This window comes from Lycorma delicatula, chromosome 2, assembly GCF_047948215.1.
Source record: "Lycorma delicatula isolate Av1 chromosome 2, ASM4794821v1, whole genome shotgun sequence".
Classification (NCBI taxonomy): Eukaryota; Metazoa; Arthropoda; class Insecta; order Hemiptera; family Fulgoridae; genus Lycorma; species Lycorma delicatula.
This window is the reverse complement of record NC_134456.1, coordinates 36,394,478-36,421,576: the sequence shown is the minus strand read 5'-3', so window position 1 is coordinate 36,421,576 and position 27,099 is coordinate 36,394,478. Positions and strand designations below refer to the sequence as shown.

General features: G+C 32.3%; 2 protein-coding genes across 4 annotated transcripts in view; one reads left to right on the top strand and one right to left on the bottom strand.

Moving 5' to 3' along the window:
* The window catches only part of LOC142320648 (CDK5 and ABL1 enzyme substrate 2), a 71,231-nt gene extending 61,437 nt beyond the window's left edge, over positions 1-9,794 (bottom strand). The window contains exon 1 of the mRNA XM_075358685.1: positions 8,994-9,794. Within this exon, the coding sequence (XP_075214800.1) occupies positions 8,994-9,337 (344 nt within the window). The 5' untranslated portion in view covers positions 9,338-9,794. The remainder of the gene's footprint in view (positions 1-8,993) is intronic.
* Positions 9,795-9,817: 23 nt separating this feature from the next.
* LOC142320649 (arginine-hydroxylase NDUFAF5, mitochondrial) lies at positions 9,818-24,889 on the top strand. Of its 3 annotated transcripts, none has more exons than XM_075358687.1 (3): positions 9,818-10,664; positions 11,780-11,964; positions 24,588-24,889. In XM_075358687.1, the coding sequence occupies exons 1-3, from the start codon at positions 10,069-10,071 to the stop codon at positions 24,809-24,811; spliced, it is 1,005 nt and encodes a 334-aa protein (XP_075214802.1). In that variant the 5' UTR covers positions 9,818-10,068; the 3' UTR covers positions 24,812-24,889. The 3 variants fall into 3 exon arrangements, with proteins under 3 accessions (XP_075214802.1, XP_075214804.1, XP_075214801.1); XM_075358689.1 differs by having other exon boundaries at positions 9,819-10,664; positions 11,780-11,984; XM_075358686.1 differs by having other exon boundaries at positions 9,838-10,664; positions 24,522-24,889.
* Positions 24,890-27,099: the final 2,210 nt, after the last annotated feature.

The window sequence follows — 27,099 nt, the reverse complement described above, 5'->3', positions numbered from 1 at the left end:
TTATAATACAATAAATACTTCCAATATTTAAAATATTTAAAGTGTAAATCCCAAACAAACATTTAAAATTTAAGGAAACTATCAACTATGCGTAATTCATTTGTTAGTTTTAATATTTTTCAAATTAAAAGTTATTCCCTCCCATGTGAGAGGGAAGTAACTAAAAACAAGGGCAGTCTATGTTGCGATAAGCTCTTGATTAAATGGTTAAAAGTGATTATTCTTGAAGTGATTTGCGCCAAGATGATTAGTAGCAAATGGTAAATATAATTCTTTTTTAATTTTCTTTTGTTACATAATCTTTAATAAGTTCTCTGACCAATATAATACTCATACCTCAAGGTATGTTGTATAATCAGGTTATGAAATTAACTTGTTAACAGTGCTGCTATCTTACAGAGTCCTATGGTCAAAATTGTTATCTGCAGTCAAGGTATAACTGCTTCCAAAATTGGCAATGGAAATTTACTCTGTAAGTTGTGTATAGTGCATAATAGTAACAATATTTTGTTTTAAGAGAAATAATCCATATGACCTTGATATATTATGTAATGTAACTTACTGTTTTATCTGCAGTAATTGTTTGTAACAGTGAAACCGGATATGTTATGATTATTAATATTAAGAACATCTAAAATAAAACTGATTTAAATGGTTTCACTGAAAGCAATAAAATAATGGCATGTTCTGATCTTGTTGACTGGGACAATATGGTTGATGATTGTGTAGCACGATCATGTTTAGAATTTGGGACAAGACTGTTAAATCTCAAAGGCAATATTTCATTGCTAAACAGACTCATTGATAATTATAAAATTGAAATTAAGAAACTACAAAATCAACTCTCTGAAAAATCTCAGATTTTAATGATGATTAGACAAAGCTAGATCCTTGATCTAGAAGGTGATCATGGACACTTTGAGAAACTAAGAAATCCTTTGGTTGCAGAAGGAGTTATTACCTACAGTGAAGTAAAACCTAATAAATCTATTATCCACAGGGCTGAAACAACAAATAATAGATCTGACAATGGAACAAATGAAATCCAGATACATCATATTTGGAGATAATATTGGATTGGTTGCTTGCTGGTACAGCTTTATGGAGCTGTTGGTCTTGTTTATATTGTTACTATATTGTTCGTGCTCTGCTATGGGTAGGAAAATCTTAAATAAGAGATTTCTTGTTTCTAATTGGTGGTACAAATAACATAGGTGGTGATGACATTGGAAATGTAAATTCAGTTTGTGATTTGTTTGTTAGAGTGATTCTTTCTTCTACATATACTAATATAATATTAGTAACATTACCTTATTATTTATATGAAAATTCTGCTGAAAACAAGAAAATTTTGTACTATAAATAATCATATTAGGACAGCTGCATTGAGGAATAATATAAAAATCCTCGATGCAGTATAGACCTCGACTCTTCAGCAAACTGAAGGGTCATTCTTACTTTCGATGAGACTATTGATTCCTTTAGTAATCTTCCTACAGTTAAATTGTCTTGTTTTGGATATAAGCGTGAATTAAATATTATTCTCTCCACTATAGATGGCTCTTGTGGAACTCCTGTTTATGATTGATATAATACTGTCGCTTTCAGATAATCAAAAATTATCTTTAATGAAAGATGAAATTGATTTTCCAGAGGAACTTTTTGCAGAGGAACTTTTTTGAAAGTTCCTCTGCATATAACAGAAATGTAGCATTTTGCCCCTTGTATGACAATTCTAGTCCTTTAACTAGAAATAAGAATTCTTTAACTAGAATAGCGTGACCAATAGAGAGTGGACTTTCTGATCATACAGCTCAATATGTGTCTCCCTTAGACTGCCAACGGTTAAATAAACCATTCAGACTTAATACACATTTGAATGTAAGAACTATGACACCTTTCTCCAGAAATTATATTGATACATTTAGAGGATTACTGTAACAGGAAACCTGGATATTTGTATATTGAAAGATGTAAGATACCTTTTTGATTTTGATTAAAAGATGTAGATACCACCTAAAAACACTTTTTTGAAATTTAAAAAAACTATTATAGTTTGAAATAAAAATAATGACAAGGGCTAGGTAACAACTGGCATCCGGGTGTCAGATGCGAAGAAGAGGAAGTTCCATCCATTAGGTGTCTAGTCATGTTTCTTGCAAGAAGTATGTATCTGTTTATACAAGAATCTTTAAAAAATGTATCAATTTAGCAAAATACTAAAAGTATAATAATAGAATTGAAAAATCAAAGAATAAAATTAGAACTTCCTGGAGGATGGTGAGGGAGTGGATGTTTATATTGGTAAGCAATAATGAATTCTTTAAACTCTTGCCTATTGACGATGTAATTAGTAGTCTTTTGGATTCTTTAAATCAACATTTTTAGGTAAATATGTAAGACTATTAATGTGATATCAGGAATAAAAAAGCAAGTTCTTTATTAAAAAAATCTTCCCACTACCAATGATTCCCTTGAGATATTTAAAGAAGTATCTGCGATTCAAGTAATATCTATTATACAATCATTAAAGTCGTCAAAACACCTGCGGCTGGGATGAGATTCCCCTTCTATTTTGAGACAGTGTTCTTTGATATCTGCCCCATTCAGATGTCTGATTAATCTATCATTTCAGACAGGAGTCTTTCCAGATTTACTCAAATTTGCTAACATAATTCCAGTTTTCAAAAAAGGTTCAAAATCTGATTTTAACAATTGCTGAACTGTGATTCTTCCTGTGTTATCAAAGATTTTTGAGGTTATAGTTTCTTAGCTATTCTCTTATTCTGAAAATAATAAATTGTTCCATCATACCCAGTTTAGTTTCCATAGAGGTAAAAATACCATTAGTGATAAATGAATTTTTAACAAAAATTATTGATGCTCTTGATGGGTCACAGCTGGCTTTTGGTGTCTTCTGTGACTTATCAAAGGCATTTGAATATATGAATCATGAGCTGCTGCTCCAGAAGCTTGAGTATTATGGTGTTTGTGGAGCTGTTCTTATTCTACTATTTAAAAGACTGTAGACAGAGTGTTCATGTCACGTTATTAAACAGTAACAGCACTTATGAATTGGTATCTGATGGCATTTCTCAGAATCTATTCTCGGACAATCATTATTTCTGATTTATGTAAATGACTTGTCAAACTCAATGTGTCTGTCAAAATGAATTATGTTTGCTGAAAATATTGTAGCGGCTTTCACAAATTTAAATTATTCCAATTTCTCTAATTTGTCGAATAGTGATCTTTTCAGAATAAATGAATGTTTTCTGGCTAGTGGCTTGCTACTTAATTCTAATAAAACACAAGTATTAAGATTTCACCTGAATCATGGAACATTTACTGTTATTCCATTTATGGATGCCTTAAAATCTTCAACTCTGCTGATTTTCTGGGTCTGACAACTGATGATGCCCTTACTTGGAAGGGTTCAGTCTCTGTCATCTAAATTAAACTAGGCTCTTTTTGTTCTACTTACACTATCACGTATAATAAGCAGGAAAACTCTGTTGATGGTATATTATGCATATATACTCATCACTTGTATATTCCCTTTTAAATTACAAAGTTATTTTTTGGTGTAATTCTATTGCTAACAAAAATTATTTATTATTCAAAAAAAGATCATTTGCATGATTTGCTAAATGAAACTTGGTGATTCATGCAATAGTTCTTTTAGATATTTTAGAATCCTCACACTTCTATACTATTTTCCAGACTATACCATTTAATGACGATATGCTAACAGATCTGTAACATTACTCTGACTTTCATACTTATGAAACCTGGTATAAGATGTCCTGTCCTATCCGAAGCACAGGACATCCACCTATGAATGTGTACCAAATTATGCTGGTTTATACATTTATAGTAAGCTGCCGCCACATATTAAAACTAAAGCCAGTCAGAAGGAATTTAGGGAGGTTTTACAAGGTTTGTTGGACAAATGCAGTAAGCAAATATCTGTCTAAAGAGTGGTAGTTGTCAGTCTTCTTCATCATTTTCTGGATACTAAAGCAAGGATAATAAATTTAAAATGTGTTAGATCTTACAGAAATTATTTTTAATTGTCCTTTATTTGTAATAAGCTACTGGTGTATATTTGGAAGTAGTGTGTGTTATTAACTGTAATTTTGATATTAGTTTGTGAGATTTTTTGTTTGTTGTGTTGGGTTACTTTATGAATATTTTGTAATTCTATGTGCCTTGTACATTTATTATTTCTGGATTTGTGGTGACATGCAATAATGATGTAAAATAAAAAAAATAAATTTTATCGATGGTTTTACAAATTTGAACTTTTACATTTGTTTGCAACATTTTTTAAATTTCAGTTTCTATATCACTTCACATGCTAAAAACCATAGGAACTAGTCATTTAGTTAGTATGAAGATTTTCTATTAATTAGACTATTTTTTCAATGATAAGTTTTATAATTACGAAATAGCAAATACTATCCTTAAGAAACTTTATATTTTATATACAAACACACTTTTTCTCATCAGCTGAGAAATTTAATTAATTCCATTAATAAATGCTATATAGAAATAGAGGAGTTAACCATGGGATCTCCAATATTCATACTTCAGCTATTTTTATACAAAATGATATACTCTACAACATTATACAGACACAATAACACAATAAAATACTGTAACATTGATATTTCTTCATGAAATTTAAATGAATTTCAGATTATATTATGCTAAACATCCTCATCTTATGTTCAAAATCAAAGGAATGAAATTCACATAAAACTGAGAAACTTTCTTTAATTAATATTATTTAGGAAAATAACCATCATGATCCATTAACACAAAATACACAACCTCTTTGTTATATAAATGTTAGCAAAATACAAAACAGATCCAATGATCGTAATTGTAACATTATACTTAAAATTTTACTGGAAAATATTAAACTAAACCACTAAATCTATAAAAAAAGTACTCAAAAAATATAGCAAAACAACACATCTTATCATTTCACTCACTCTTCAAAGAATATTAGTGCCCTGTTTACAAAAATGAAGTGCAAGGTAAGGTTGCACAACACAAATTAATCTACAATTATCTAAACATAACATTAACAATAGGCATTCAAGGGTATACAACTTTACATGCAATAACTGTTCCAGTTGTTAATTTAAATTAAATTAAAATGCCTTTTCTGAATGTATCCTTGATCTAAAAATAACATTTTTTTCAAATATTTTTACAACACATAAATAAAAAAAAAAATTCTTGTGCAATTCTGTACAAGACTGCCTTTTCATTATTTTATTTTGTATAATATATTTTATATAACAATTTTGTGCAAGAAATATAAAAGAAAAATTAAAGGAGAAAACTAAAAGATGTGTAACTTTTTTACTTATTTAATAAAATAAAATACTTATTTTTTAAAATATATTTTCTGTTTATAAGAAAATTAAATTATTATAACCGTAATATGATGATATCAAAAATAAATAATGAGTAGACCCTACACACAATCATCAAGTTTAACCTCGTTTACCACTGTGTCTTCCTGTATAAGCGTGCATGAAAAATACAAAGTCAACATAATCTCAATTTGAGACTGTTGTTTATTGACCTTAAACTGAACGTAACTGAAGAACGACACAACCAATCTTCATCAAATTTTCACTTGCACTTCAGATATATTACTACAGCATACCTAATTCAATGAAACTGTTCTGATAGTTTTGGAGGTTTTCAAGCCATAAAATTTTCAAACTTTCTGGAACAATTGAGCATAACTCAAGAATGACTAAACCTTATATATGAACAGTATTTTTATAACCCTCATATCTCAAAATGTAAAGAAAATTAATTTTCACCCCCCCCCCCCCCCCAATCACACCATGTGACAAAAAAACCCTCAGATTTGGTTATCTTTGTCAACCTTAAATGGAGCATAGCTCAGAATCAACTCAACTAGTATTCAGCAAATTTTCACTTGCACTACTTCGGAGACACTACAGCAGCATATCTAAATCTCAATGAAATTTATCTAGTAGTAGTTCTAAGGATATGTGAGCCATTCATTTTTTATTATATACATATGTAACTTTTTTTAAGATCATATACTCATATCAAATAAATATTTAAATCCATCAGATAGAGTTCAGTAAAAGTAAGAAAACTCACCTACCTGTTTGTAGCACTTCCAGAACTTTAACTTCACAATCGGCAGATCAATTTATGTTTAACTAAATATTTTATTTACAATTAAGTGTACTTTATAAAATTGGTCTGCTGATAATGGAGTTAAAGCTCTGAAAGCGCTGCTGACAGATAGGTGTGTGTTCTTACCTTTTATTGAACTACATCTGGTGGATTTAAATATTTATTTATTGATATAAGGAAATTACATTTTAAGTATAATTTCATACTTCTAATACCTCAAAACATAAAGATAATTCAATTTCACCCCCAATTTCATCATGCAACTGAAAGTAATGCTGTACTTTTCTTCTAAAAGTCAGTTAATATACAATAAATCTTTAATGAAAAGGATCTGCATAAATAACATTCAACATACTACTCAAAATGGATAACCCAGATATCCTGCTGCTCTTTTAACACCTAACTTCAGTATTATAACGACCTTCTCATTTTACTCCTATAGTATACTGTACTGTCATATGAGTTAAATACCACATTTATAACAGCTGTGGCCAACCTGACACAAATGATGGATCAATTACAAAAATGATAATTATAGCCATCCCTAAAAGTAACTACGTAACTAGCATCTCATGCAAGGCTTCCTAGCTTTTATTTTAACCTCCAGGACCACTGTTAGGTATTACTTCAGAGGATCAGATCAATGACAATTTTTGTAACATGTGAAAATGCAATGCCTGACCAGGATTCGAACCTGGGACCTCCGGATGAAGGTCAAGATGCTACCACTCACACCATGGAGGCCGGCAGGCTTCCTAGCCAAAGAAGGGAATACACACTAGATTATAATAATTTAAACTTTTTAAAACAGTAAAATATATACTGAAGAACTGTAAAAACATAACAGTATACTGCAGAACAGTGAGTTCTGTTGTTCTAAATTTAATTCATTAATCAGCACTATGATCTTAACTACTCATAAATAAATCTAATTTAAAAAAAATATATATATTGTCTAAATGTATGGAAACCAGGCCATACTATTTTCCTTGGTGTCATTTATCTAATACCCAGAATGGACCCCTCAATCAAAATTCTAAAAAAATGTTTACATTCTATAAAAATTATTTTAAGTGTATTTATTTTCAATTTTGTCCCTTTGAACTCTTATTCCTAACAACTGATCAACAAAGAACTGTTACTGCAGCAAAGGAGAATTGAAAAGTCAATTCTATGGAAATTTAAAAAAAATTTTATTATCCATTTTCATCACTTGAAACATGTTAATATACATCCTTAGTAAAGTATACAAAAACCAGCAGCCAAAAGAGGGTTGAATTCTAATCCCCTGTTTGAAATGAAAAATTCCCAGGAAATATTTATCAAATTTAGTTTTAATCACAGAAATTTTTTTCTTGAAATACATTCTGTGCTATACATTAAAAAACACTAAAAAGGGGGTTACGTTTAACTTGGTTATTAAAGATAATTTCTTTCTGCAAATTTTATTTTAATGATGGCTTTTGAAATTCATACATACAGCTTTTTTTTTTATATAACTCATACAAATAGAAAAACAAGTAAAAATTGGGATATTGGTACAAACTTAAATACAGGGCCTTTGTTTCTCATAAAATTGTATTTCCCCATTACTCACATGCCTCATCAGGGGAAAATGTGTGACAGAGTTAAATTGCAACCCTTACTAATTTTGCTTAAAGAAATTAAAGACAGTAAAAATTTTGACTTCAGTTGAAAAGGTTCCTGTAAAATGGCTTTTTTAAACTGGGGAAATTTCTTGAATATAATATTAATAAATGAAACACACTATCTTTATTAATGTCACTGTTATCCAGATATAATAATTTTACATTTGTCATGCTTGCATGTAGACTAATGTTTATATACTTCAATTTTAAATAGTAGAAGATACAAAATGTGTTAGAGTAATAAATTTAACTGTATAGTTCATTTTCAATCAACATTAGTAATGATAGTTTAATACCTGGTATTAAAATTTTAGGACATCTTTTTAGTTAATTGTATTTGTTAATTTAAAACACTGTTTTTATCAAATTTAGTGTTTATTCATATTAACGAAGTGTGCCGAGAATCTTGGTTTTTTATATGCTATTTTTAAAATATGTTGATGTAGTTATTGTCTTTATTTGTGTCTTGTTTCCATTAAGAGATTCTGTTGATTATTAACCGCCAAAAAATCAGCAATTTGTTTACATTACAAACATATTAGTGTTTAACATATAACATTAATATAATTCATTCATACAGTAACAGCAGGCTGATACCTAATTATGGTTACTTTTCTTTTTTCAGATTTTCGTAGCATATGAAAAATGCCAAGTCTGACTGAATTAGAACCCAAATTCTTTCAGACTGAAGGCAAGATACTACTACAATATCAAAAGAGATCGGCAATATCTAAAAAATGATGACACAAAAACTAAAATTCAATACGAGAAAAACAAAATTGAGGTATAAATACTTACCTACAAATAAACTAAATCTAACAAAATGCAACAAACTTGAATACATAATTTAACTGCATACAAAGAGGTTTCATATAATTAAGACAGGTGTCATTAAAAACACTTCCATTGTTAACTTCAATAACAAGGAGTTGCACAGCTAGCCCCAAATAATCCTCTGGAATAGCGATTTTCATGTAATAAGTAAATAGCTCATTAATAATTAATTTTATTAAGTGTTTGTCATGTGTTCATTGAACAAACAAATGTAACATTACAGTAACATTTAGTCACCTAAATAACAGAATTGAATACTAATAAAAAATAAAAAGGAAGTATAAGGTTAAAGTTAAAATACTTATGTCATACCTTTCTCGAAATGGAGTAACTACACCAGAATTCTTCTGCACATCCTGAGGCTTACATGCCACCGTGTAGGTTGTAACAGATTCAATAATCGTCTCCATTTGTACTAAATCAGAACATTTTTCATTTGATTGGTAATTTCTTCCGACTGGGTTCGATAAATCAGTTTCGTTCACAACTTCCGCTTTATAGTTTAAAGCACTGCGATTACCAACACATAAAAAATCTTTTTTTGTAAACAAACCAAAATTTGTATCCTCAGGACTTCCATCCAACGATATATTTGTCAAAAATGATACTGCTGCTGCCCTACGACGTGACCAGTTTTCTCGTTCACTGGATGCCATATCAATAACTAAAAGGGTATTATTTCTCTTAAAACAAGCACATCAATACTATAACACAATAATATAAAAACAAAATCAAAGCCAAAATTGTCCAATTAACATTAAAGATGAAATATTATGTGATAATTAAGAGAAAGAACTTAACCACAGTTCTTGCGGCAACTTTTTTCCACACTGCACGACGCTTCATTTATAAACAAGTTGGATTGAACTCCACTACTTGTAACCCTCTGTCCTTTCATGCCGCGCGACCAGCTGTTGCAAGTTCAGTGAACAATCTTAACTCAAGATTGTACCAATCGATCTCAACTGTTCTAAGTTTCGATAGTTACATTAAAATATTATCCATTTTCTGAAAAGTTGTGTATTGTATATGATTGATTATTAATTTAAAGAAAGAAAAAGTTATGTGTTATTATTTGCTACCCAAATAATTTTACACGAATTCCCAATCTAAATCTAATCAGTCTGAACAAGCTGTTCGTGTTCGATCATGAAGTTTACAGATAAGGGTCAACAATTAACGTTTATCGATAAGCTATCGTTGCCAATTCTCTGAAATGTTCATTTTAGGTTAAAGTTAGTCGATGGTTTTGAAACTTCTAGTAATCACATAACAAATGTATTAATTAAAAACCAATAAAGATCTACCCCATTATATGATTCTGCTTCAGGAGACATGTTGTTGTGAGTGATTATGTGTAGTTAATTTTCAGTGGTGAATTAAAATCATGATAACCATTGCAGAAATGCAGTACTCGTGTTTACACTCATTTATTAAATTTTCCGGAAATTCGATGAAAAATAAATATTTAGTTTTAAGATACTCAACATTAGGTCTATCGCAGGATTCAGTAATGAATGTATTCGACCGTAAAGCTAAATTATTACAGAGAGAACGAGCAGCTTTACAACCTGATGTTCATGTATATGATTATTTAAAAGATGAGATTGGTTATAGATTATCGGATAGGATATTTGATATTAAAAGGAAATTTAACTGCGTTGTAGATTTAGGTTGTAGTAGAGGTTATGTGTCGAAAAACGTCCTAAAAGATTCGGTTGAAAAATTGATTTTATGCGACATGAGTCCTGCCCAACTTGAACAAGCATCATCTCCTGAAGACGGGGTGCAAGTAGAACGTTTAGTTGTTGATGAAGAAGATCTTCCATTTGAAGAAAATTCAGTTGATTTAGTTGTTAGTAATTTAGCTCTTCACTGGGTTAACAATTTGCCCGGAGCTTTATCTCAAATTTTGAGATGCCTTGTGAATGATGGAGCTTTCTTAGCAACTATTTTTGGTGGCGATACACTTTTTGAATTAAGGTAAATTAACTCATTGATAACCACGAAGTAACAAAGTTTTCTTGATGTTGCAATAATTGATGATAGTTTGTTTTACAGTTAACTAAAATTTACTAAATTTTAGTGGAGCTATAACTTGTAATTCTCGCTGTTAGTAATATTGATCATTAACTTAAGTAGGTATTGTGTTAACAAAGATACTGTTTAAATGACTTTTACTGTGATTGACATCTACCCATAATATAAATTTGAGTGTAATTTTTTGAGTCTGCTTTACTGTTCAGATCATACTATGGTAAACTTCTACTAAACATATGCTTATCTAGCTTGTCATGAACTACGTTATTATTGAATACGAGTCACATTATATATTTTATTAACATAGGGATCCTTGTACAATTACACTTTTATATATACTTGAATGTAGATAGTGCAGATAAGCAGTTTGTCAAATGGCTACTGAATAAACATTTTTGTCAGTAGTGGATGTGAAAGTTTGTTTTTTGCATCCCGGAAACAGGATGTCAAATTAATAATGTCATATTTTTGTAGAATAGCATATTTTATATCTTCATATGAGTAACTGTGGATCTTGTTAAACTTTGATTTTGTTTTTGATTGCTGACAGAATTAAGTAATAATGTACCTCAAATGAACTTAAGCTCACCATAATATAACTCATTTATATATAGTACACTTCTATTATAAATGAGCCATAATAATAATTTTTATGTAATTGTTAAATGTAGTTTAAGAAGTATAAAATACCTTGCACTTATTCCAATAAAAGTTATGTAGCTTTATATAGAATATAGGAAACTGGCGCATATATCTGCATAATTAACTACGCCTTCTTGTAAATGTGCTGTAATACCATGAAACAGTGTTTCACTATAATTGCCTATCTAGAGGTTATATTCTTTAATTTTAAATCTTGCCTTTCTTTTATGTACTCATATGATCATTACATTTTTTTTTTTTTTAATAAAGTAAATGTAATGTTTTAACATCTGCAGTTTGCTCTTTATAAATATTCTTAAAAAGGTTATTATGTACAATGTATCTTGCATATATAATCTCGCCTTTATAAAATGTATTAATTTATAGTTATATAATAAGTTCTTGAATTAAATCAGGTGTTCACTGCAGTTGGCTGAACTAGAAAGAAAAGGAGGAATTTCACCACATGTATCACCATTTACTCAAATAAGAGATATTGGCTCCTTGATGACAAGGGCAGGTTTCACTATGCTTACTATTGATACTGATGAAATAACCGTTGGATATCCTACTATGTTTGAACTTATGAGAGATTTAAAGGGTAAATATAAACTACAAAAGGTAATAATAAATAAAAACTAGAAAAAATGTAATAAGATTCTCTACAATTATTAAATATTAAGGAAATTCATTTCAGTGTAATAATAGAATATAAGAGTAATAATGGAATATGAATAATTTTTTATTATTAGTAGATAATAGGATGAAGCACATACTGCTAATTAAGATTTATTCATGTTCACAGGTCTAACTGCATAAAAAATATGCATACTGCTGACATAAATAGTCAACTAGCTATAAATTTTCATTAATGTCTTATTTACATTGCATAATGTATTCAAGATATCTAAATCTATCCAATAAGCACCTCATCTCCAAGTTGGGCTTTTGGTACAACCACTGGATAACAAAATGGAGTCTTCAGATAACTAAAGGAATTTCAAATTTTGTCTGCTGTGACCAGTGCATAATGTGATTATGTAACACAATGCAGATGCCGATCAGGTTTTGATGCAATTCAATCTAAAACATAATTTATCCGCTAGAAATTCAAAATAACAGTATTATACGCAATGAATCTATTTCAAGTGGTCCAGAAATAAAATAATTGATTGCTTGATCATCTCAGAAAAAATTCATATTTTGTAGGTGCATCCCTTATGTTTTGGTAGTACAAAACCAATTTTTTTAAATTTTATTTTATCCGGTTTAAAAATGGCAGCCACTTTTGTTTTAGACCTCACACTGTTTTTCATATTTGCAGGTATCTCAATTTTCTAAATTACTCAGCACTGCATTGTCCTAGGCTGTTCAAATAAACTACATTGTATTCAGTACATTCTGGCCTACAAATCAAAGTTCTATATACCTGCCCAATATAATTTTGTTCATGTATGCTTTTTTGCCCAAAGTTATTGAATGTGAATGAAGAAAATTAACCAGTTTAAATTATAGAAGTGAATAAATATTATTTTGAAAGATGACTAGATTAAGTAAAAAAAAATATATATATATATATTTTTTATATTAATCCGACTAACCTAAGTACAGAATTAATAAATAAAATAAAATGAGATGACACCTACCTTATTCCGTACTTCATGCAAGAGCGCTTTTGCGAGTTACATCATCAGTTGCTCCGGAACAGAATGAAAAGATAGCGGGAGTTTGTTTTCTCCCTTTTCATTGCAAAATTAAATCTCCCTTGCTACTGTGTCTTTCTGTTTTATCTGGTGGGTTATTATTTGTTATTTTTTTAGTGGTGGTTATAGATTTTATTTGTTTTATTTTATTTATGGACGAATTTGTATTTGCATTCCGGTCCTTTAGACCAATGAGAAATAATTTACTGGGGCTGATATGGGGAGACTTAAGCGTGTATGTGCTTTGTACTTCTGGCAATATTCCCCTTCAGCCTGTCCTTGAAGTCCTTTCGGTGCTAGAGTCTTTCAGTCTAACAGGAATTAGCCTTCTGTGGGGGCCCTAGTGTTTGGAGGAAGCTTCCAAACACTTGTCCAGGAAGTGTTTGGGGGATCACATGGCCACTGTCATTGTGCTGGTACACCTGAAACAGATGTAAAAAGAAGGGAAGTTCTATATTGCAAGAAAGATGTAACAGACCTCATTAAGGACAATGTGATAAACCTCTAATGTTTCAACCTACCTACATTAAATTTTCATGAAGCGTGGTATAATTGCTCATATCGTTCTCGCTCATGCATGCGCAAAAAAAGAAAACCCCTAATAATGTTGAAAAATATTAATTAGGGATAGTATGAGCTTAGATTCAGATGTTTTCAATAAAAGTTGAAAGTTTATTTATTTAAATATTTTTTTTTTTTTTTTTTTTTTGTCTTCAGTCATTTGACTGGTTTGATGCAGCTCTCCAAGATTCCCTATCTAGTGCTAGTCGTTTCATTTCAGTATACCCTCTACATCCTACATCCCTAACAATTTGTTTTACATATTCCAAACGTGGCCTGCCTACACAATTTTTCCCTTCTACCTGTCCTTCCAAAATTAAAGCGACTATTCCAGGATGCCTTAGTATGTGGCCTATAAGTCTGTCTCTTCTTTTAACTATATTTTTCCAAATGCTTCTTTCTTCATCTATTTGCCGCAATACCTCCTCATTTGTCACTTTATCCACCCATCTGATTTTTAACATTCTCCTATAGCACCACATTTCAAAAGCTTCTAACCTTTTCTTCTCAGATACTCCGATCGTCCAAGTTTCACTTCCATATAAAGCGACACTCCAAACATACACTTTCAAAAATCTTTTCCTGACATTTAAATTAAGTTTTGATGTAAACAACTTATATTTCTTACTGAAGGCTCGTTTAGCTTGTGCTATTCGGCATTTTATATCGCTCCTGCTTCGTCCATCTTTAGTAATTCTACTTCCCAAATAACAAAATTCTTCTACCTCCATAATCTTTTCTCCTCCTATTTTCACATTCAGTGGTCCATCTTTGTTATTTCTCCTACATTTCATTACTTTTGTTTTGTTCTTGTTTATTTTCATGCGATAGTTCTTGCGTAGGACTTCATCTATGCCGTTCATTGTTTCTTCTAAATCCTTTTTGTTCTCGGCTAGAATTACTATATCATCAGCAAATCGTAGCATCTTTATCTTTTCACCTTGTACTGTTACTCCGAATCTAAATTGTTCTTTAACATCATTAACTGCTAGTTCCATGTAAAGATTAAAAAGTAACGGAGATAGAGAACATCCTTGTCGGACTCCCTTTCTTATTATGGCTTCTTTCTTATGTTCTTCAATTGCTACTGTTGCTGTTTGGTTCCTGTACATGTTAGCAATTGTTCTTCTATCTCTGTATTTGAACCCTAATTTTTTTAAAATGCTGAACATTTTATTCCAGTCTACGTTATCGAATGCCTTTTCTAGGTCTATAAGCGCCAAGTATGTTGGTTTGTTTTTCTTTAATCTTCCTTCTACTATTAATCTGAGGCATAAGATTGCTTCCCTTGTCCCTATACTTTTCCTGAAACCAAATTGGTCTTCTCCTAACACTTCCTCCACTCTCCTCTCAATTCTTCTGTATAGAATTCTAGTTAAGATTTTTGATGCATGACTAGTTAAACTAATTGTTCTGTATTCTTCACATTTATCTGCCCCTGATTTCTTTGGTATCATTACTATAACACTTTTTTTGAAGTCTGACGGAAATTCCCCTTTTTCATAAATATTACATACCAGTTTGTATAATCTATCAATCGCCTCCTCCCCTGCACTGCGCAGTAATTCTACAGGTATTCCGTCTATTCCAGGAGCCTTTCTGCCATTTAAATCTTTTAATGCTCTCTTAAATTCAGATCTCAGTATTGTTTCTCCCATTTCATCCTCCTCAACTTCCTCTTCTTCCTCTATAAAACCATTTTCTAATTCATTTCCTCCGTATAACTCTTCAATATATTCCACCCATCTATCGACTTTACCTTTCGTATTATATATAGGTGTACCATCTTTGTTTAACCCATTATTACATTTTAATTTATGTACCCCAAAATTTTCCTTAACTTTCCTGTATGCTCCGTCTATTTTACCAATGTTCATTTCTCTTTCCACTTCTGAACACTTTTCTTTAATCCACTCTTCTTTCACCAGTTTACACTTCCTGTTTATAGCATTTCTTAATTGCCGATAGTTCCTTTTACTTTCTTCATCACTAGCATTCTTATATTTTCTACGTTCATCCATCAGCTGCAATATATCGTCTGAAACCCAAGGTTTTCTACCAGTTCTCTTTATTCCGCCTAAGTTTGCTTCTGCTGATTTAAGAATTTCCTTTTTAATATTCTCCCATTCTTCTTCTACATTTTCTATCTTATCTTTTTTACTCTGACCTCTTGCCATGTCCTCCTCAAAAATCTTCTTTACCTCCTCTTCCTCAAGCTTCTCTAAATTCCACCGATTCATCTGACACCTTTTCTTCAGGTTTTTAAACCCCAATCTACATTTCATTATCACCAAATTATGGTCGCTATCAATGTCTGCTCCAGGGTAAGTTTTGCAGTCCACGAGTTGATTTCTAAATCTTTGCTTAACCATGATATAATCTATCTGATACCTTGCAGTATCGCCTGGCTTTTTCCAAGTGTATATTCTTCTATTATGATTTTTAAATTGGGTGTTGGCAATTACTAAATTATACTTCGCGCAAAACTCTATAAGTCGGTCCCCTCTTTCATTCCTTTTGCCCAGCCCGTATTCACCCACTATATTTCCTTCCTTGCCTTTTCCAATGCTTGCATTCCAATCTCCAACTATTATTAAATTTTCATCTCCTTTTACGTGTTTAATTGCTTCATCAATCTCTTCGTATACACATTCTACCTCATCATCATCATGGGCGCTTGTAGGCATATAGACGTTAACAATCGTTGTCGGTTTAGGTTTTGAATTTATCCTTATTACAATGACTCTATCGCTATGCGTCTTGAAATACTCCACTCTCCTCCCTATTTTCTTGTTCATCACGAAACCTACTCCTGCCTGCCCATTATTTGACGCTGAGTTAATTACTCTAAAGTCACCCGACCAAAAGTCGCCTTCCTCTTCCCACCGAACCTCACTAATTCCTACTATATCCACGTTTACCCTATCCATTTCCCTTTTTAAATTCTCTAGCCTACCAACCTTTTTTAAGCTTCTAACATTCCACGCTCCGACTCGTAGAATGTTATTTTTTACTTTTCTGGTGACCCCTTCCTTAGTAGTCCCCACCCGGAGATCCGAACGGGGGACTATTTTACCTCCGGAATATTTTACCAAGGAAGGCGCCTCCATTATTACTTTTGAAAATGCAGAGCCACATTTTCTTGGAAAAAAAAACAGCTGTAGTTTTCCATTGCTTTCAGCTGCGCAGTACTCAGAGGACTGAGTGATGTTGATATGGCCGTTTAAGTCATTGTGACTTACGCCCCTAACAACTACTGAAATATTATTTAAATAAATTTATTTAATTTATCATTTTAAATAATTAAGTGTTCTACTAATAGTTAAAACTGGTCAGATAAGATATATTAAGAGATTAAATTAGGATGGAATCAACAAAATACCAAGTCAATGGATTTTGAACAAAAGGTTTAAAAAATATTTTTTGTTTATTTAATTGAGTACTTCCACTAACTTTACCGTAGACAATGAAAAGGGTCCGGGCAGGTAGCACCTATTTCCTGTTGAGGACACCTGGGGAGCATAATACAACAAAACTATATGTTCAATTATTATTATTAAGCACACCTTAGAACATGAGATTATCTACATCTATACTATTGTAGTGTATTATAATGGGGTAGATTAAATTAATATTGGTTTAAGTATTTATTTTATTTTATTTTACATTTAATTTGAATAAACTACAACTCAGTAGCTGAAAAAAATTTGAAAAATTGAAAGCTGAATTAATTTGAAAAAATTAAAATGAAAAAATATTTTGAAAATTGAAGAAAATTCTATTTTTATAGGGTAATCAAAGAAGTAACAGTTTCTCAGCCTCAATTTTTTTTGTGCTTTTATATATAAGTGAATAGTTACTTTATATAAAATACCACTGGTGAAGAGCTTACCCTTTAAAAATTACACACTTTTAAAACTGAATTTTTTTTTCAATTTTTCAGCTGCAATACTCTGTTGGTGAGTATATATATAGACTCTATAAAAATTTGAAAATTGTGCACATTAAAGGTCTTTATAGTTTCAAACTTCAGTATAAATTTCATGTGTGAGATTAACTCAAAGTAATTAATTATAAAAGATTGTGTATTTGAGCAAAAAATGCTTGATTTGCACATCCAGGATAAGTGGGCAGAAGATGTTATTCTATTACTTCTAAGGCATTTTAAACTAAGAAAACCACAAAAATAAATGAAGTACCTTATTATAAATAAGCTTGTTGACTGCCCAATGTATAATTTTAAACAAAAAGTTTCTCTATCAAAATAATGTTATCCTGAAGTTAGGACTTATATTGGCTAAATGTTAAAAATGATGTATAAAAGATAATAGATTAACTCATTGTTAAAAAGAGACCTAAATTAATCTAATCATTAATCAATAAGTTAGTCTATATTTGTAAATCAGTTGGAAACCAATTAAAATATAGAAGTGAATAAATATTATTTTAAAAGTAAAAAAAAAATTATATTAATCTAATCAATCTAAGTATAGAATTAATAAATAAAATGAAATGAGATAACACCTACCTTATTCCATTGTTCATGCAAGAGCGTTTTCACGAGTTACTTGCATTTTCCATATAATTTTTTTTCAAATCATTCCTATCAAATTCCATATTAAAATTTAAATTAGAAATCATCCTATACTAATACAATTTTTTTTTGTTAAAAGATCCTTTTCCAAATTAAAATCAAAACAGAAATAAAACTAAACTTTTTTTTTTTTTAATATAAATTAAAATTAAAAATTGCATATATATAAATATGAAATCATGTACTAAAATTAAATTAAAAGTTAAAACTAAACTCAATAAAAACAAAATAAAATAATTTAAAAAAAATAGAAATTCATGTGGACTAACTAGCCAAAGTTATGTGACTGTAGAGTTGAAGTATTACGAATTATCAATGTCTTAAGAAGTGCTGTTACCTACAGCAGCTTTTATGATTATGTCATCCTCATAGTCTGTATGTAGGTTGAACAAATTAAATTTACTTTTATATTTATAAATATAAAATTTTCTAAAATGTTAAAAAACCTATTATTTGTATTAACATTGTATTTCTAAATTTGTAGGAATATTGCATTAGTGAATGTGTATTATAATAAGATGATCAGAAACATTAGAGAAACCCAATTTTCTATTTTTATAATATCTAAAGTGTTCATCAAATCTATTTTTAAAAGATCTAGTGGTTTTACCTATATAAATATCGTCACAATCATTACACTTTATTTTATAAATACTACACAAATTGTGTAAACCATATGAAACAGTACGTGCATTATTTTTTAAATGTTTTATTAAATTGTTATTTGTTTGGTATGCAGGTTTAAATATGTTTTTATCATAAACCCTTGTTATGTTTTCAGCAATATCAGTATATACATATTTTAAATATACTTTGCCAATTTTTTGTGTTATTTATTGACATTAAATATGTATTATTTTTAATTTTTGACAATTGTTTTTTGTTTATATTATCTACTAAAGATTCATTATAACCATTATATTTAACAATTTGTTTTATATTATATACTTCTTTACTTAATTTATTATTATTTCCATTATACTTTGTGTAACTGATCACTGTTATAACCATGTAACGAACATGCTATACGAACAATTATCATTATAGAAAAATATAGAAAATCAGATCTTTGTGAAGAAAGTTTTCAGTCTGATGTGTAGAAATTTTTTCACCGTTTCTATGTCCTCTGTCAGATCGATAATGATTCCCTCGCAACTCTTCTTTTAATGGACCAAAAAGATGAAAATCGCTTGGAGCCATGTCCGGACTATATGGAGGGTGGTCCACTAGCTCAAAACCAAGATCTTGAAGGCAAAGGGCTATTTTTTTTACCGTTATGAGGTCGAGCGTTATCCTGAAGCAAAATCACACCTTTAGAAAGTTTACCACATCTTTTGGAATTGATTTTCTGCTTCAGTAAACGCAGTAGATTACAGTAGTTGTCACTGTTTACTGATTGACCTTTAGGTGTGAAGTAAACCGAAAGTGAACCTTCTATATCCCAGAATATCATCATCACCTTTCCTGCAGACATCTGAGTTTTGAACTTTTTTGCTGCAGTAAATGAAGGATGTTTCCTCACTATATTTTGATGCTTACTTTCAGGTTCCATATCTCATCAACAGCTATTATTCGCTTAAGAAATGAGTCTCCTTCATTTTCGTAACGTTTCAAAAGCATCTGAGAAATGTTTTAAGGATTCTCTTAGTGGATGCTGGTCAATTGATGTGGAACCCAGCGAGTACAGACTTTTCGAAAGTTTAAAGAATCATGGATGATAGAAAATGCTGAGCGTGGCCTATATTCAACTCACTTGCAATATCATAAAGTGTAATTCATCCATTACAGAGTAGCATTTGTTTTACCCACTTCAATATTGTTGTTAGTCTTTGAAGTGGAAGACCTACCTTGCCACTGTTCATCACAGAGAGAAATACTACCATTTTTAAAGCGATCAATCCATTTATAGATCTTGCTGTCACTCAAGCAACTCTCTCCATCTCCATATTGCTGCTGCATTCGACGAATAATCTCTGCTGGTTTCACCCCTTCTGAACTGAGGAAACATATCATTGCTCGCATTTCTTCCTTGATGCAATCAGACAAAGAAGCATTCATTTTTAACAGACTTTTAAACGCAATTACAAATAGCTAACAATGAAACAATACTTTCAATGAACAACTGATAGAGGTTATGAGTTATAGCAGAACAATCATTGCTGCCATACATGTGATTGGAAGGGAAATCAAAATTTCCCTTTACTTTTTGACTTGCCCTTGTATATTCAACAATGAATAAATCTGCACATAGAACAACTTCTGTAACCAATAAATTTAATTTCCATTTGAAAATTGAATACTAGACTTAAAATGAGTGAGAATAATAACCTTTATTGTAAACAAACAAGACTGCAATAAAGAGATAATATTTTAAATATCAAATAATTTTTTTATATAGTTTTAAAAATTATCAAGTTTTAACAATTTCATAGGTAATAATTTAATTGAAAGGCCATTCTAGTTTTTATTGTAATCATAGGTTAATCCATTCCAAGTGGTCCAGGACTGTCCAGTCGGCAGGCATGTGGTGACGAAGGAAGATCCCATTGATCATTCTCCTAGACATCAGGAATGCATTTAACAGCGTGCCATGGGGAGTGATCATGGGAATACTCCGGGAGAGAGGGATCAGCGGCTACTTGCTCGCCGTAATAAATGACTACCAGCATGAGAGATCTCTGCGGGTACGCACAGAGGAAGGAGAAGATGACTTCAACATGTTTGGATCCGTTCCGCAGGGGTCGGTGCTTGGGCCTCTTCTTTGGAACATCGCGTACGACGGCCTTCTGCGGGAAGAACTCCCGGAAGGATGCCAGTCGGTCGCGTACGCAGATGACCTCGCGCTGATGGTGTCGGGACGGACGGAGGAGGAGGTAGAAGATAAGGCAAACTTGGCGGTGACAGTCGTCAGCAGATGGCTGGGGGAGAGAGGACTACGACTGGCACCGCACAAGACGCCGGCTGTCCCGATCACCGGCAGAAGACTGAGGAGAATGTCCTTCATGGTGGACGACGTATGGGTCCACACGTCCGGTTGCGCTGAGTACCTGGGCGTGTGGATTGACAAGAATAGGCTGTCTAACACCCACCTCAGAGAGATCACGAAGAGGGCCGAGCAGATACAAGACGCTCTACAAAAACTAATGGGCAACAAGAGCGGACCACGGGCGAGCAAGCGACGGCTGATCCTTTCAGTGGTCTCCTTCGTCTTGCTGTACGCGGTCCGGGCCTGGAAGGACGCACTTTCGAGAAAGAAGAACGTACGGATGCTAGCCTCCCTTACCAGAAGAGCGGCGATACGCATAACATCGGCGTATCGCACCGTATCAGGATGCGCAGTGGCAGTCATTGCAGGGGTGCCTCCCATCGAGCTGCGGGCCACGCAGCTGGTCTCCACATACGAAGGAACGCCGAAGGCGGAAGCCCGGAAGCAGCTGATGGTCAACTGGCAGGAGATGTGGAGAACGGCTACGGCTGGGGCATGGACCAGGAGACTGATCCCGGACTTGGGACCGTGGGTCAGGCGGAGGCATGGTGAGGTAGATTACTTCCTCACGCAGTTCCTGTCTGGACACGGGGAGTTCGGGGTCTACCTACATCGGTACTTCTACTGCGGCCAGGATGACACGCCGGAGCACACTTTTACGAGTGCGAAAGGTGGGCTGTGGTCCAGCGTAGGCGTGGCACAGATGGCCTCACTCCAGAAACAACTGTAGCTCACATGCTGAAAGGGAAGAGAGAATGGGAGGCGGTACAGAGCATGGTGGCTAGCATCGTGAAGACGAAGGAGGAACATGGAAGAGAGTGGGGAGAAGACTTCTAGGCGCGGGTAAGCAGCAATGTCCCTAGCGAGTATACTGTGTGTTTCTTCTATTATATATTTTATTTTTATGTTGTATTGTATTGTGAATTCATTGTCTCCATTGTCACTGTGGTTGGTACTCTACGGCCGGCTCGAGATGACAAGCACGATCGCTTCGACCGTGCGCAGGAGGGCCACGGCTAGAGGTGACATCGCCGAAGAGACAACATGAAGTGTGGGCTTCATTTATTATGTATTTTCCTTGTATTGTATGATTGTGGTATTATTTTATTTTATTGATTGTGTTTCCGTTCCTGCTAACGGCTACGAGGCCACTCACAGCGGACGTGCCCGCGTTTGCGGAAGGAGCAAATAAGTTCAGACACCAACGTATGGACTGCAACTGAAGGGAGGGTTCTTCGCTATTGTCCTGATTGTGTTTTATTTTATCTTATTTTATTTCATTTTATTGAGTTGTTTTGTGTTTTGCTGCTGGTTGAGGAGTGCAGTCGCAGCCAACGTGATAGTGGTGGCTGACTGCGACGAGAGCTACCGCAGCAGCGGGAAGTTACTGTGTTTACCGAATTTTATTTTATTGTAGTGTGTATTTCATTTCTTTTGTTTATGTTTTTGTGCTTATTATGCTGGCGGGATGGCATACACGATCACTGCGACCGTGTGTAGGAAGGCCACGACCAGCGCTGACGAAGCCGAAGAAGGAGACGGATGGGAAGAGTAGACTTTTATTAATTATGTATTCTGTATGGGTGTGTTACTAGGCTTAACTACGTTTTCCTGATGGCGGCTAAGTGGTGGTATGAGTGAGAGTGAGTGTGTTTTATTACTTGTGTTGTGTCCTGCGGATGGGTGTGGAAAAAAAAATACAAGGGGCGAATCGTGGTCGCCGTGCAGGGCCAGTGAGGCAGCCTGGATGCAGAGGACGCTTTGGCTCCTTCATATGCAAGAATGAAGGTCAGTCGGGGTGCTCCGATGATGCATTTGGGACCCTCAGGTGTGAGAGGGGGAACGCGGCGGTTTGCCGGCTTCGCGCAAGGCGTAGCCGGCAACCTAGTGTAGGGACGGGAAGGGTAGCCTCTCAGTGGAGGGATGTAGTGGTCGTCCAGAAGGGAGGGCTACTGCATCTTGATGAAACTGAGAGGACCCCGATGGGACGCCAAAGAAAAGGCAATACAGGGGGGGCAGTCGACTGCCACGACACTCCGACATTCCTGCGCATAGCCTAACGGCGGAGGCCGGGGATGTTTTAAAAAAAAAAAAGTGGTCCAGGACTGGTTGTCACACCATCTCAGAAATAATTCATATTTTGTAGTTGTGTACCCTTATGTTTTGGTAGTTCAAAATTAATATTTTTTGCATCTGGTTAAAAAATGGCAGCCATTTTTGTTTTAAGCCTCACGCTGTTTTTCATGTTTGCAGACATCTACGATTTTCTAAATTACTCAGCTCTAGGTTGTTCTAGGCTTTTCAAATAGGCTGTGTTATGTTCGGTACATTCTGGCTTGCAAATAAAACCCATGTATCAACCTGATACGACTTTGTTCATACACGCATTTAGCCCAAAGTAAGAAAATGTGAATGAACAAAATTCAATTTTCGTAGAGGGTAATTTCTCAAAGAAGGAAGTTTCTCAGCCTCAATTTTTCCTGCGCTTCTGTATATATATAAGTGAAGAGTTAATTACTTTTACATAAAATAACAATTGTGAGTAGCTTACTTTTAAAAATTTAATTTTTTTCAGGGCAATATCTCTGTTTGGGGACTAGATAAAAATTTGAAAATCGCACACATAAAAGGTCTCTATGGTATCAATCTTCAGTATAAACTTTGAAATTCAACTCAAAAGTTAGTATATAAAAATTGTGAATTTGAGTAAAACACACTTGATTTCTATATTCAGGTTAAGTGGGCATAAGAGTATAATAATTATTCGATTATTTAAACATAGATTCAACTAAGATTTTAAGTTTGATACTATTTGCAGATGCTTGAGTGAGAGCTCGTACAATCCTGAACCTATCTACAGAAAATTGTGACTCATTAGCACCACTCTTGTTTCATTATGGCCTTTAAATATAACATTATATGATATTGCAAGCATATTTACCACACATAATCTTATGCATATCCTGTAATGTTATCAAACTTAAAATCGATCAGATTGAAAACTTTCTTCCAGGAAGGAATTAAAAAGCTCATTAAAAGATGGACTAAATGCACAGAAGTAGGAGGGGATTATGTTGAAAAATAATGCATGTATCATTTATGTAAGTACAAATAAATATATTGATTTTTTTAATATCACTTTACTTTTTGACTTTCCTTTGTAACATTGGCAATTTAATTATTTGTTTGCACTATAATCATCATATGCTTGAGATTATACTGTTAATTGTATTTATAGAATAAATTAATTAATTTTTTATTTATTAGTGTAAAACTGTAAAATATATCCTGCAGCTTTCCCCCTCTTTTTTTAGGTATGGGAGAAAGTAATGCAGCGTGGAATAGGAGTGTGCACTTAAGTCGTGAAATTATGTTTGCAGCTTCTGCAATTTACCAACACGTTTATGGGAAAGATGGAAATATACCAGCTACATTTCAAGTAATATACTTGGTTGGCTGGAAACCACATCCTAGTCAACCAAAACCATTAGAAAGAGGATCTGGAAAAATTTCATTGAAAGATATTCACAGACTAGATAAAATAGCAAAAGAGATAAAAAAAGTAAAATTAGAGGATGCTGATGATGATAATCATAAAAGATAATAAGCATTATTTAATATTCTGTAAATAACTTTATTTATTTTATTTATAAAATAAAAGTAATAATGTAGTCTTATTTCATTTAATCTAATTTTATCAAAATATCAATCAGCCAATCTCATTATCCTTTTGGTAAGGTAAGTCCATTTTTTTTATCTTTGTTTACTGAATTTTTCTGCTTTATATTTAAATGTAACAATCTGAGTACAATAAATGACAAAAAAAGTTGTTTGTATAATTGGGAATATTTACTCTTACTTTTTTTTTGCTTCGCAGGTTTTTTTAAGTACGGTTATAATTTATATTTCAAATGAAATATGAAAATTATAAATATTGCAAACACTTATGGTGACTTATATTTCTTCTTTTGATCTAACTCACAAAATGTGTAGATCATAATCCTAATGCCATTAAGATAGTCAATGCAGAATGATAGAACTATCAAGAGAGTTCATTCTTTGGGGGTTGAATTTGAGCTTTCAAACAAGTCAAAAAGTATACAGAGATTTTTCTTTGAGAAGTTGAATCTTTTGATTGAAAGGGTGTTTCTAGACAAAAAATTTAACAGTAAAATACAGTAGTGATAGGGTATTTTATAACTTATATCAAACACAATAAACCATTTTTACTAATACTAATTTATAATAGTGTCCAGAAAATCAACTCTTTACTCAAACCATCATTTTTTTCTTTATATCGGGAAATTATTCCTAAAAATACCATTTATTTTCACGATAAATTGTTTAAAGTTTAATTGCCAATGACAAAACTGGTATTCTCTCTTCTTGACTGATGCTCGTTCTAATGAATAAAAAATATCCTAAAAGATGATTACTTAATAAACTGAAGAAAGAAGATATAGTAGAAGATTTTTGGTTATAATTTACAGTATACATTTTTTGAAGAATAATAATTATACAACGGTAAATTTATTTACAGTTTTTTATTTAATAATAAATTTCAACTAAATAAAAAATTGCACATCATAATAACCTATATTTATGAGAAAGTTTTCTTATCCTTTTCAATTCATTAATATTGTATATTATTTTTTAAATAAACTATAACTAAGCTAATCAAATTGCAAAAAAGTGCACGTAAAATATTAACAGTTACAACTGTTTGTTTTAATGCTAATGTTACAACTAGAACTAACAGTTGTAACTGTTAATATTTTACGTGCACTTTTGGTCAGTAAACCATTAGGACAACTTTTTCTCCAAAAGTTCTTAAAATTTTGAAAGTTTTTAAAGCATAATTTACTTCAATTGCATTTTAATTTTTTGGAATTAAAAAAAAAATGAATATATATATATATATATTATTATTATGCTTTTACGGCCAACATGGGACCATTTAAGTCAATTTTAGTTAGATCTTTTCTGAGAAAAGCGTGTTATTTTACTCTTCCGAGCTGCCCAGTATTTCTTTATCCATTCAGATCTTGCTTTCTTTTCTTCATCTGTAAACACTCTCTTGCTTGTATTTTGTCATTTGTCTGTCTTTTGTTTAAATCTAATGTTTTTGTCTTTTAGCTTTGTAAATTTTCCAGTTTTATTCTGTGGTAAGTCAGGGAAATTCCCAATTCTTTCATATCTTCTCTAATTTCTTTGAACCATCCTACTTCTAGTTTTTGGAACCAGAGCTTTTCAATGATATTTCTTGACAATCTTGTTTCTAGTGTCCATATGAGACGACCAAAGAACGAGATTCTTTTTTCCGCATAGTGTCAGTAACAGGCTCTATTTCTCGATACACCACCTCATTTGGCACAATCCACCATTGGCCTTTTTGGTGTTTTTTATTGATACACGTTCTGACAATTCTCCTCTCTATTTTCAGAATTTTATCAATTCGGTTTTTCTGAGTGATTTTAAAAAGGGTCTCGCTTCCGTAGGTGACTTCTGGCTGAACTAGAGTTTTATAATGTTTAAGTTTTGTTTTAGTAGAAAGGCATTTTTTGTTATATGTTGACCAAGTCAATTTTTGGGATTTAACCATTTTATTTGTCCTGTTTTGCCTTGTCACTTTTTCATTTAAATCATAAGTTATTATTTCCCCTAGATATTTAAATTGTTTTACTATTTTAATTTTCTGATTGTTTACCGTAATGTGCTCTATTACCAGAGGATGTATGTCCATTAGTTCAGTTTTCTCGAAAGAGATATGAAGCCCTATCTTTTGTGCTAGGTTTTGAAGGCTCATGATTTGTGTTTTGGCTTCTTGAATATTATTTGCTAAAAGAGCGAGGTCATCTTCAAATCCCAGACAATTTAGTGTGATGGAGTTTT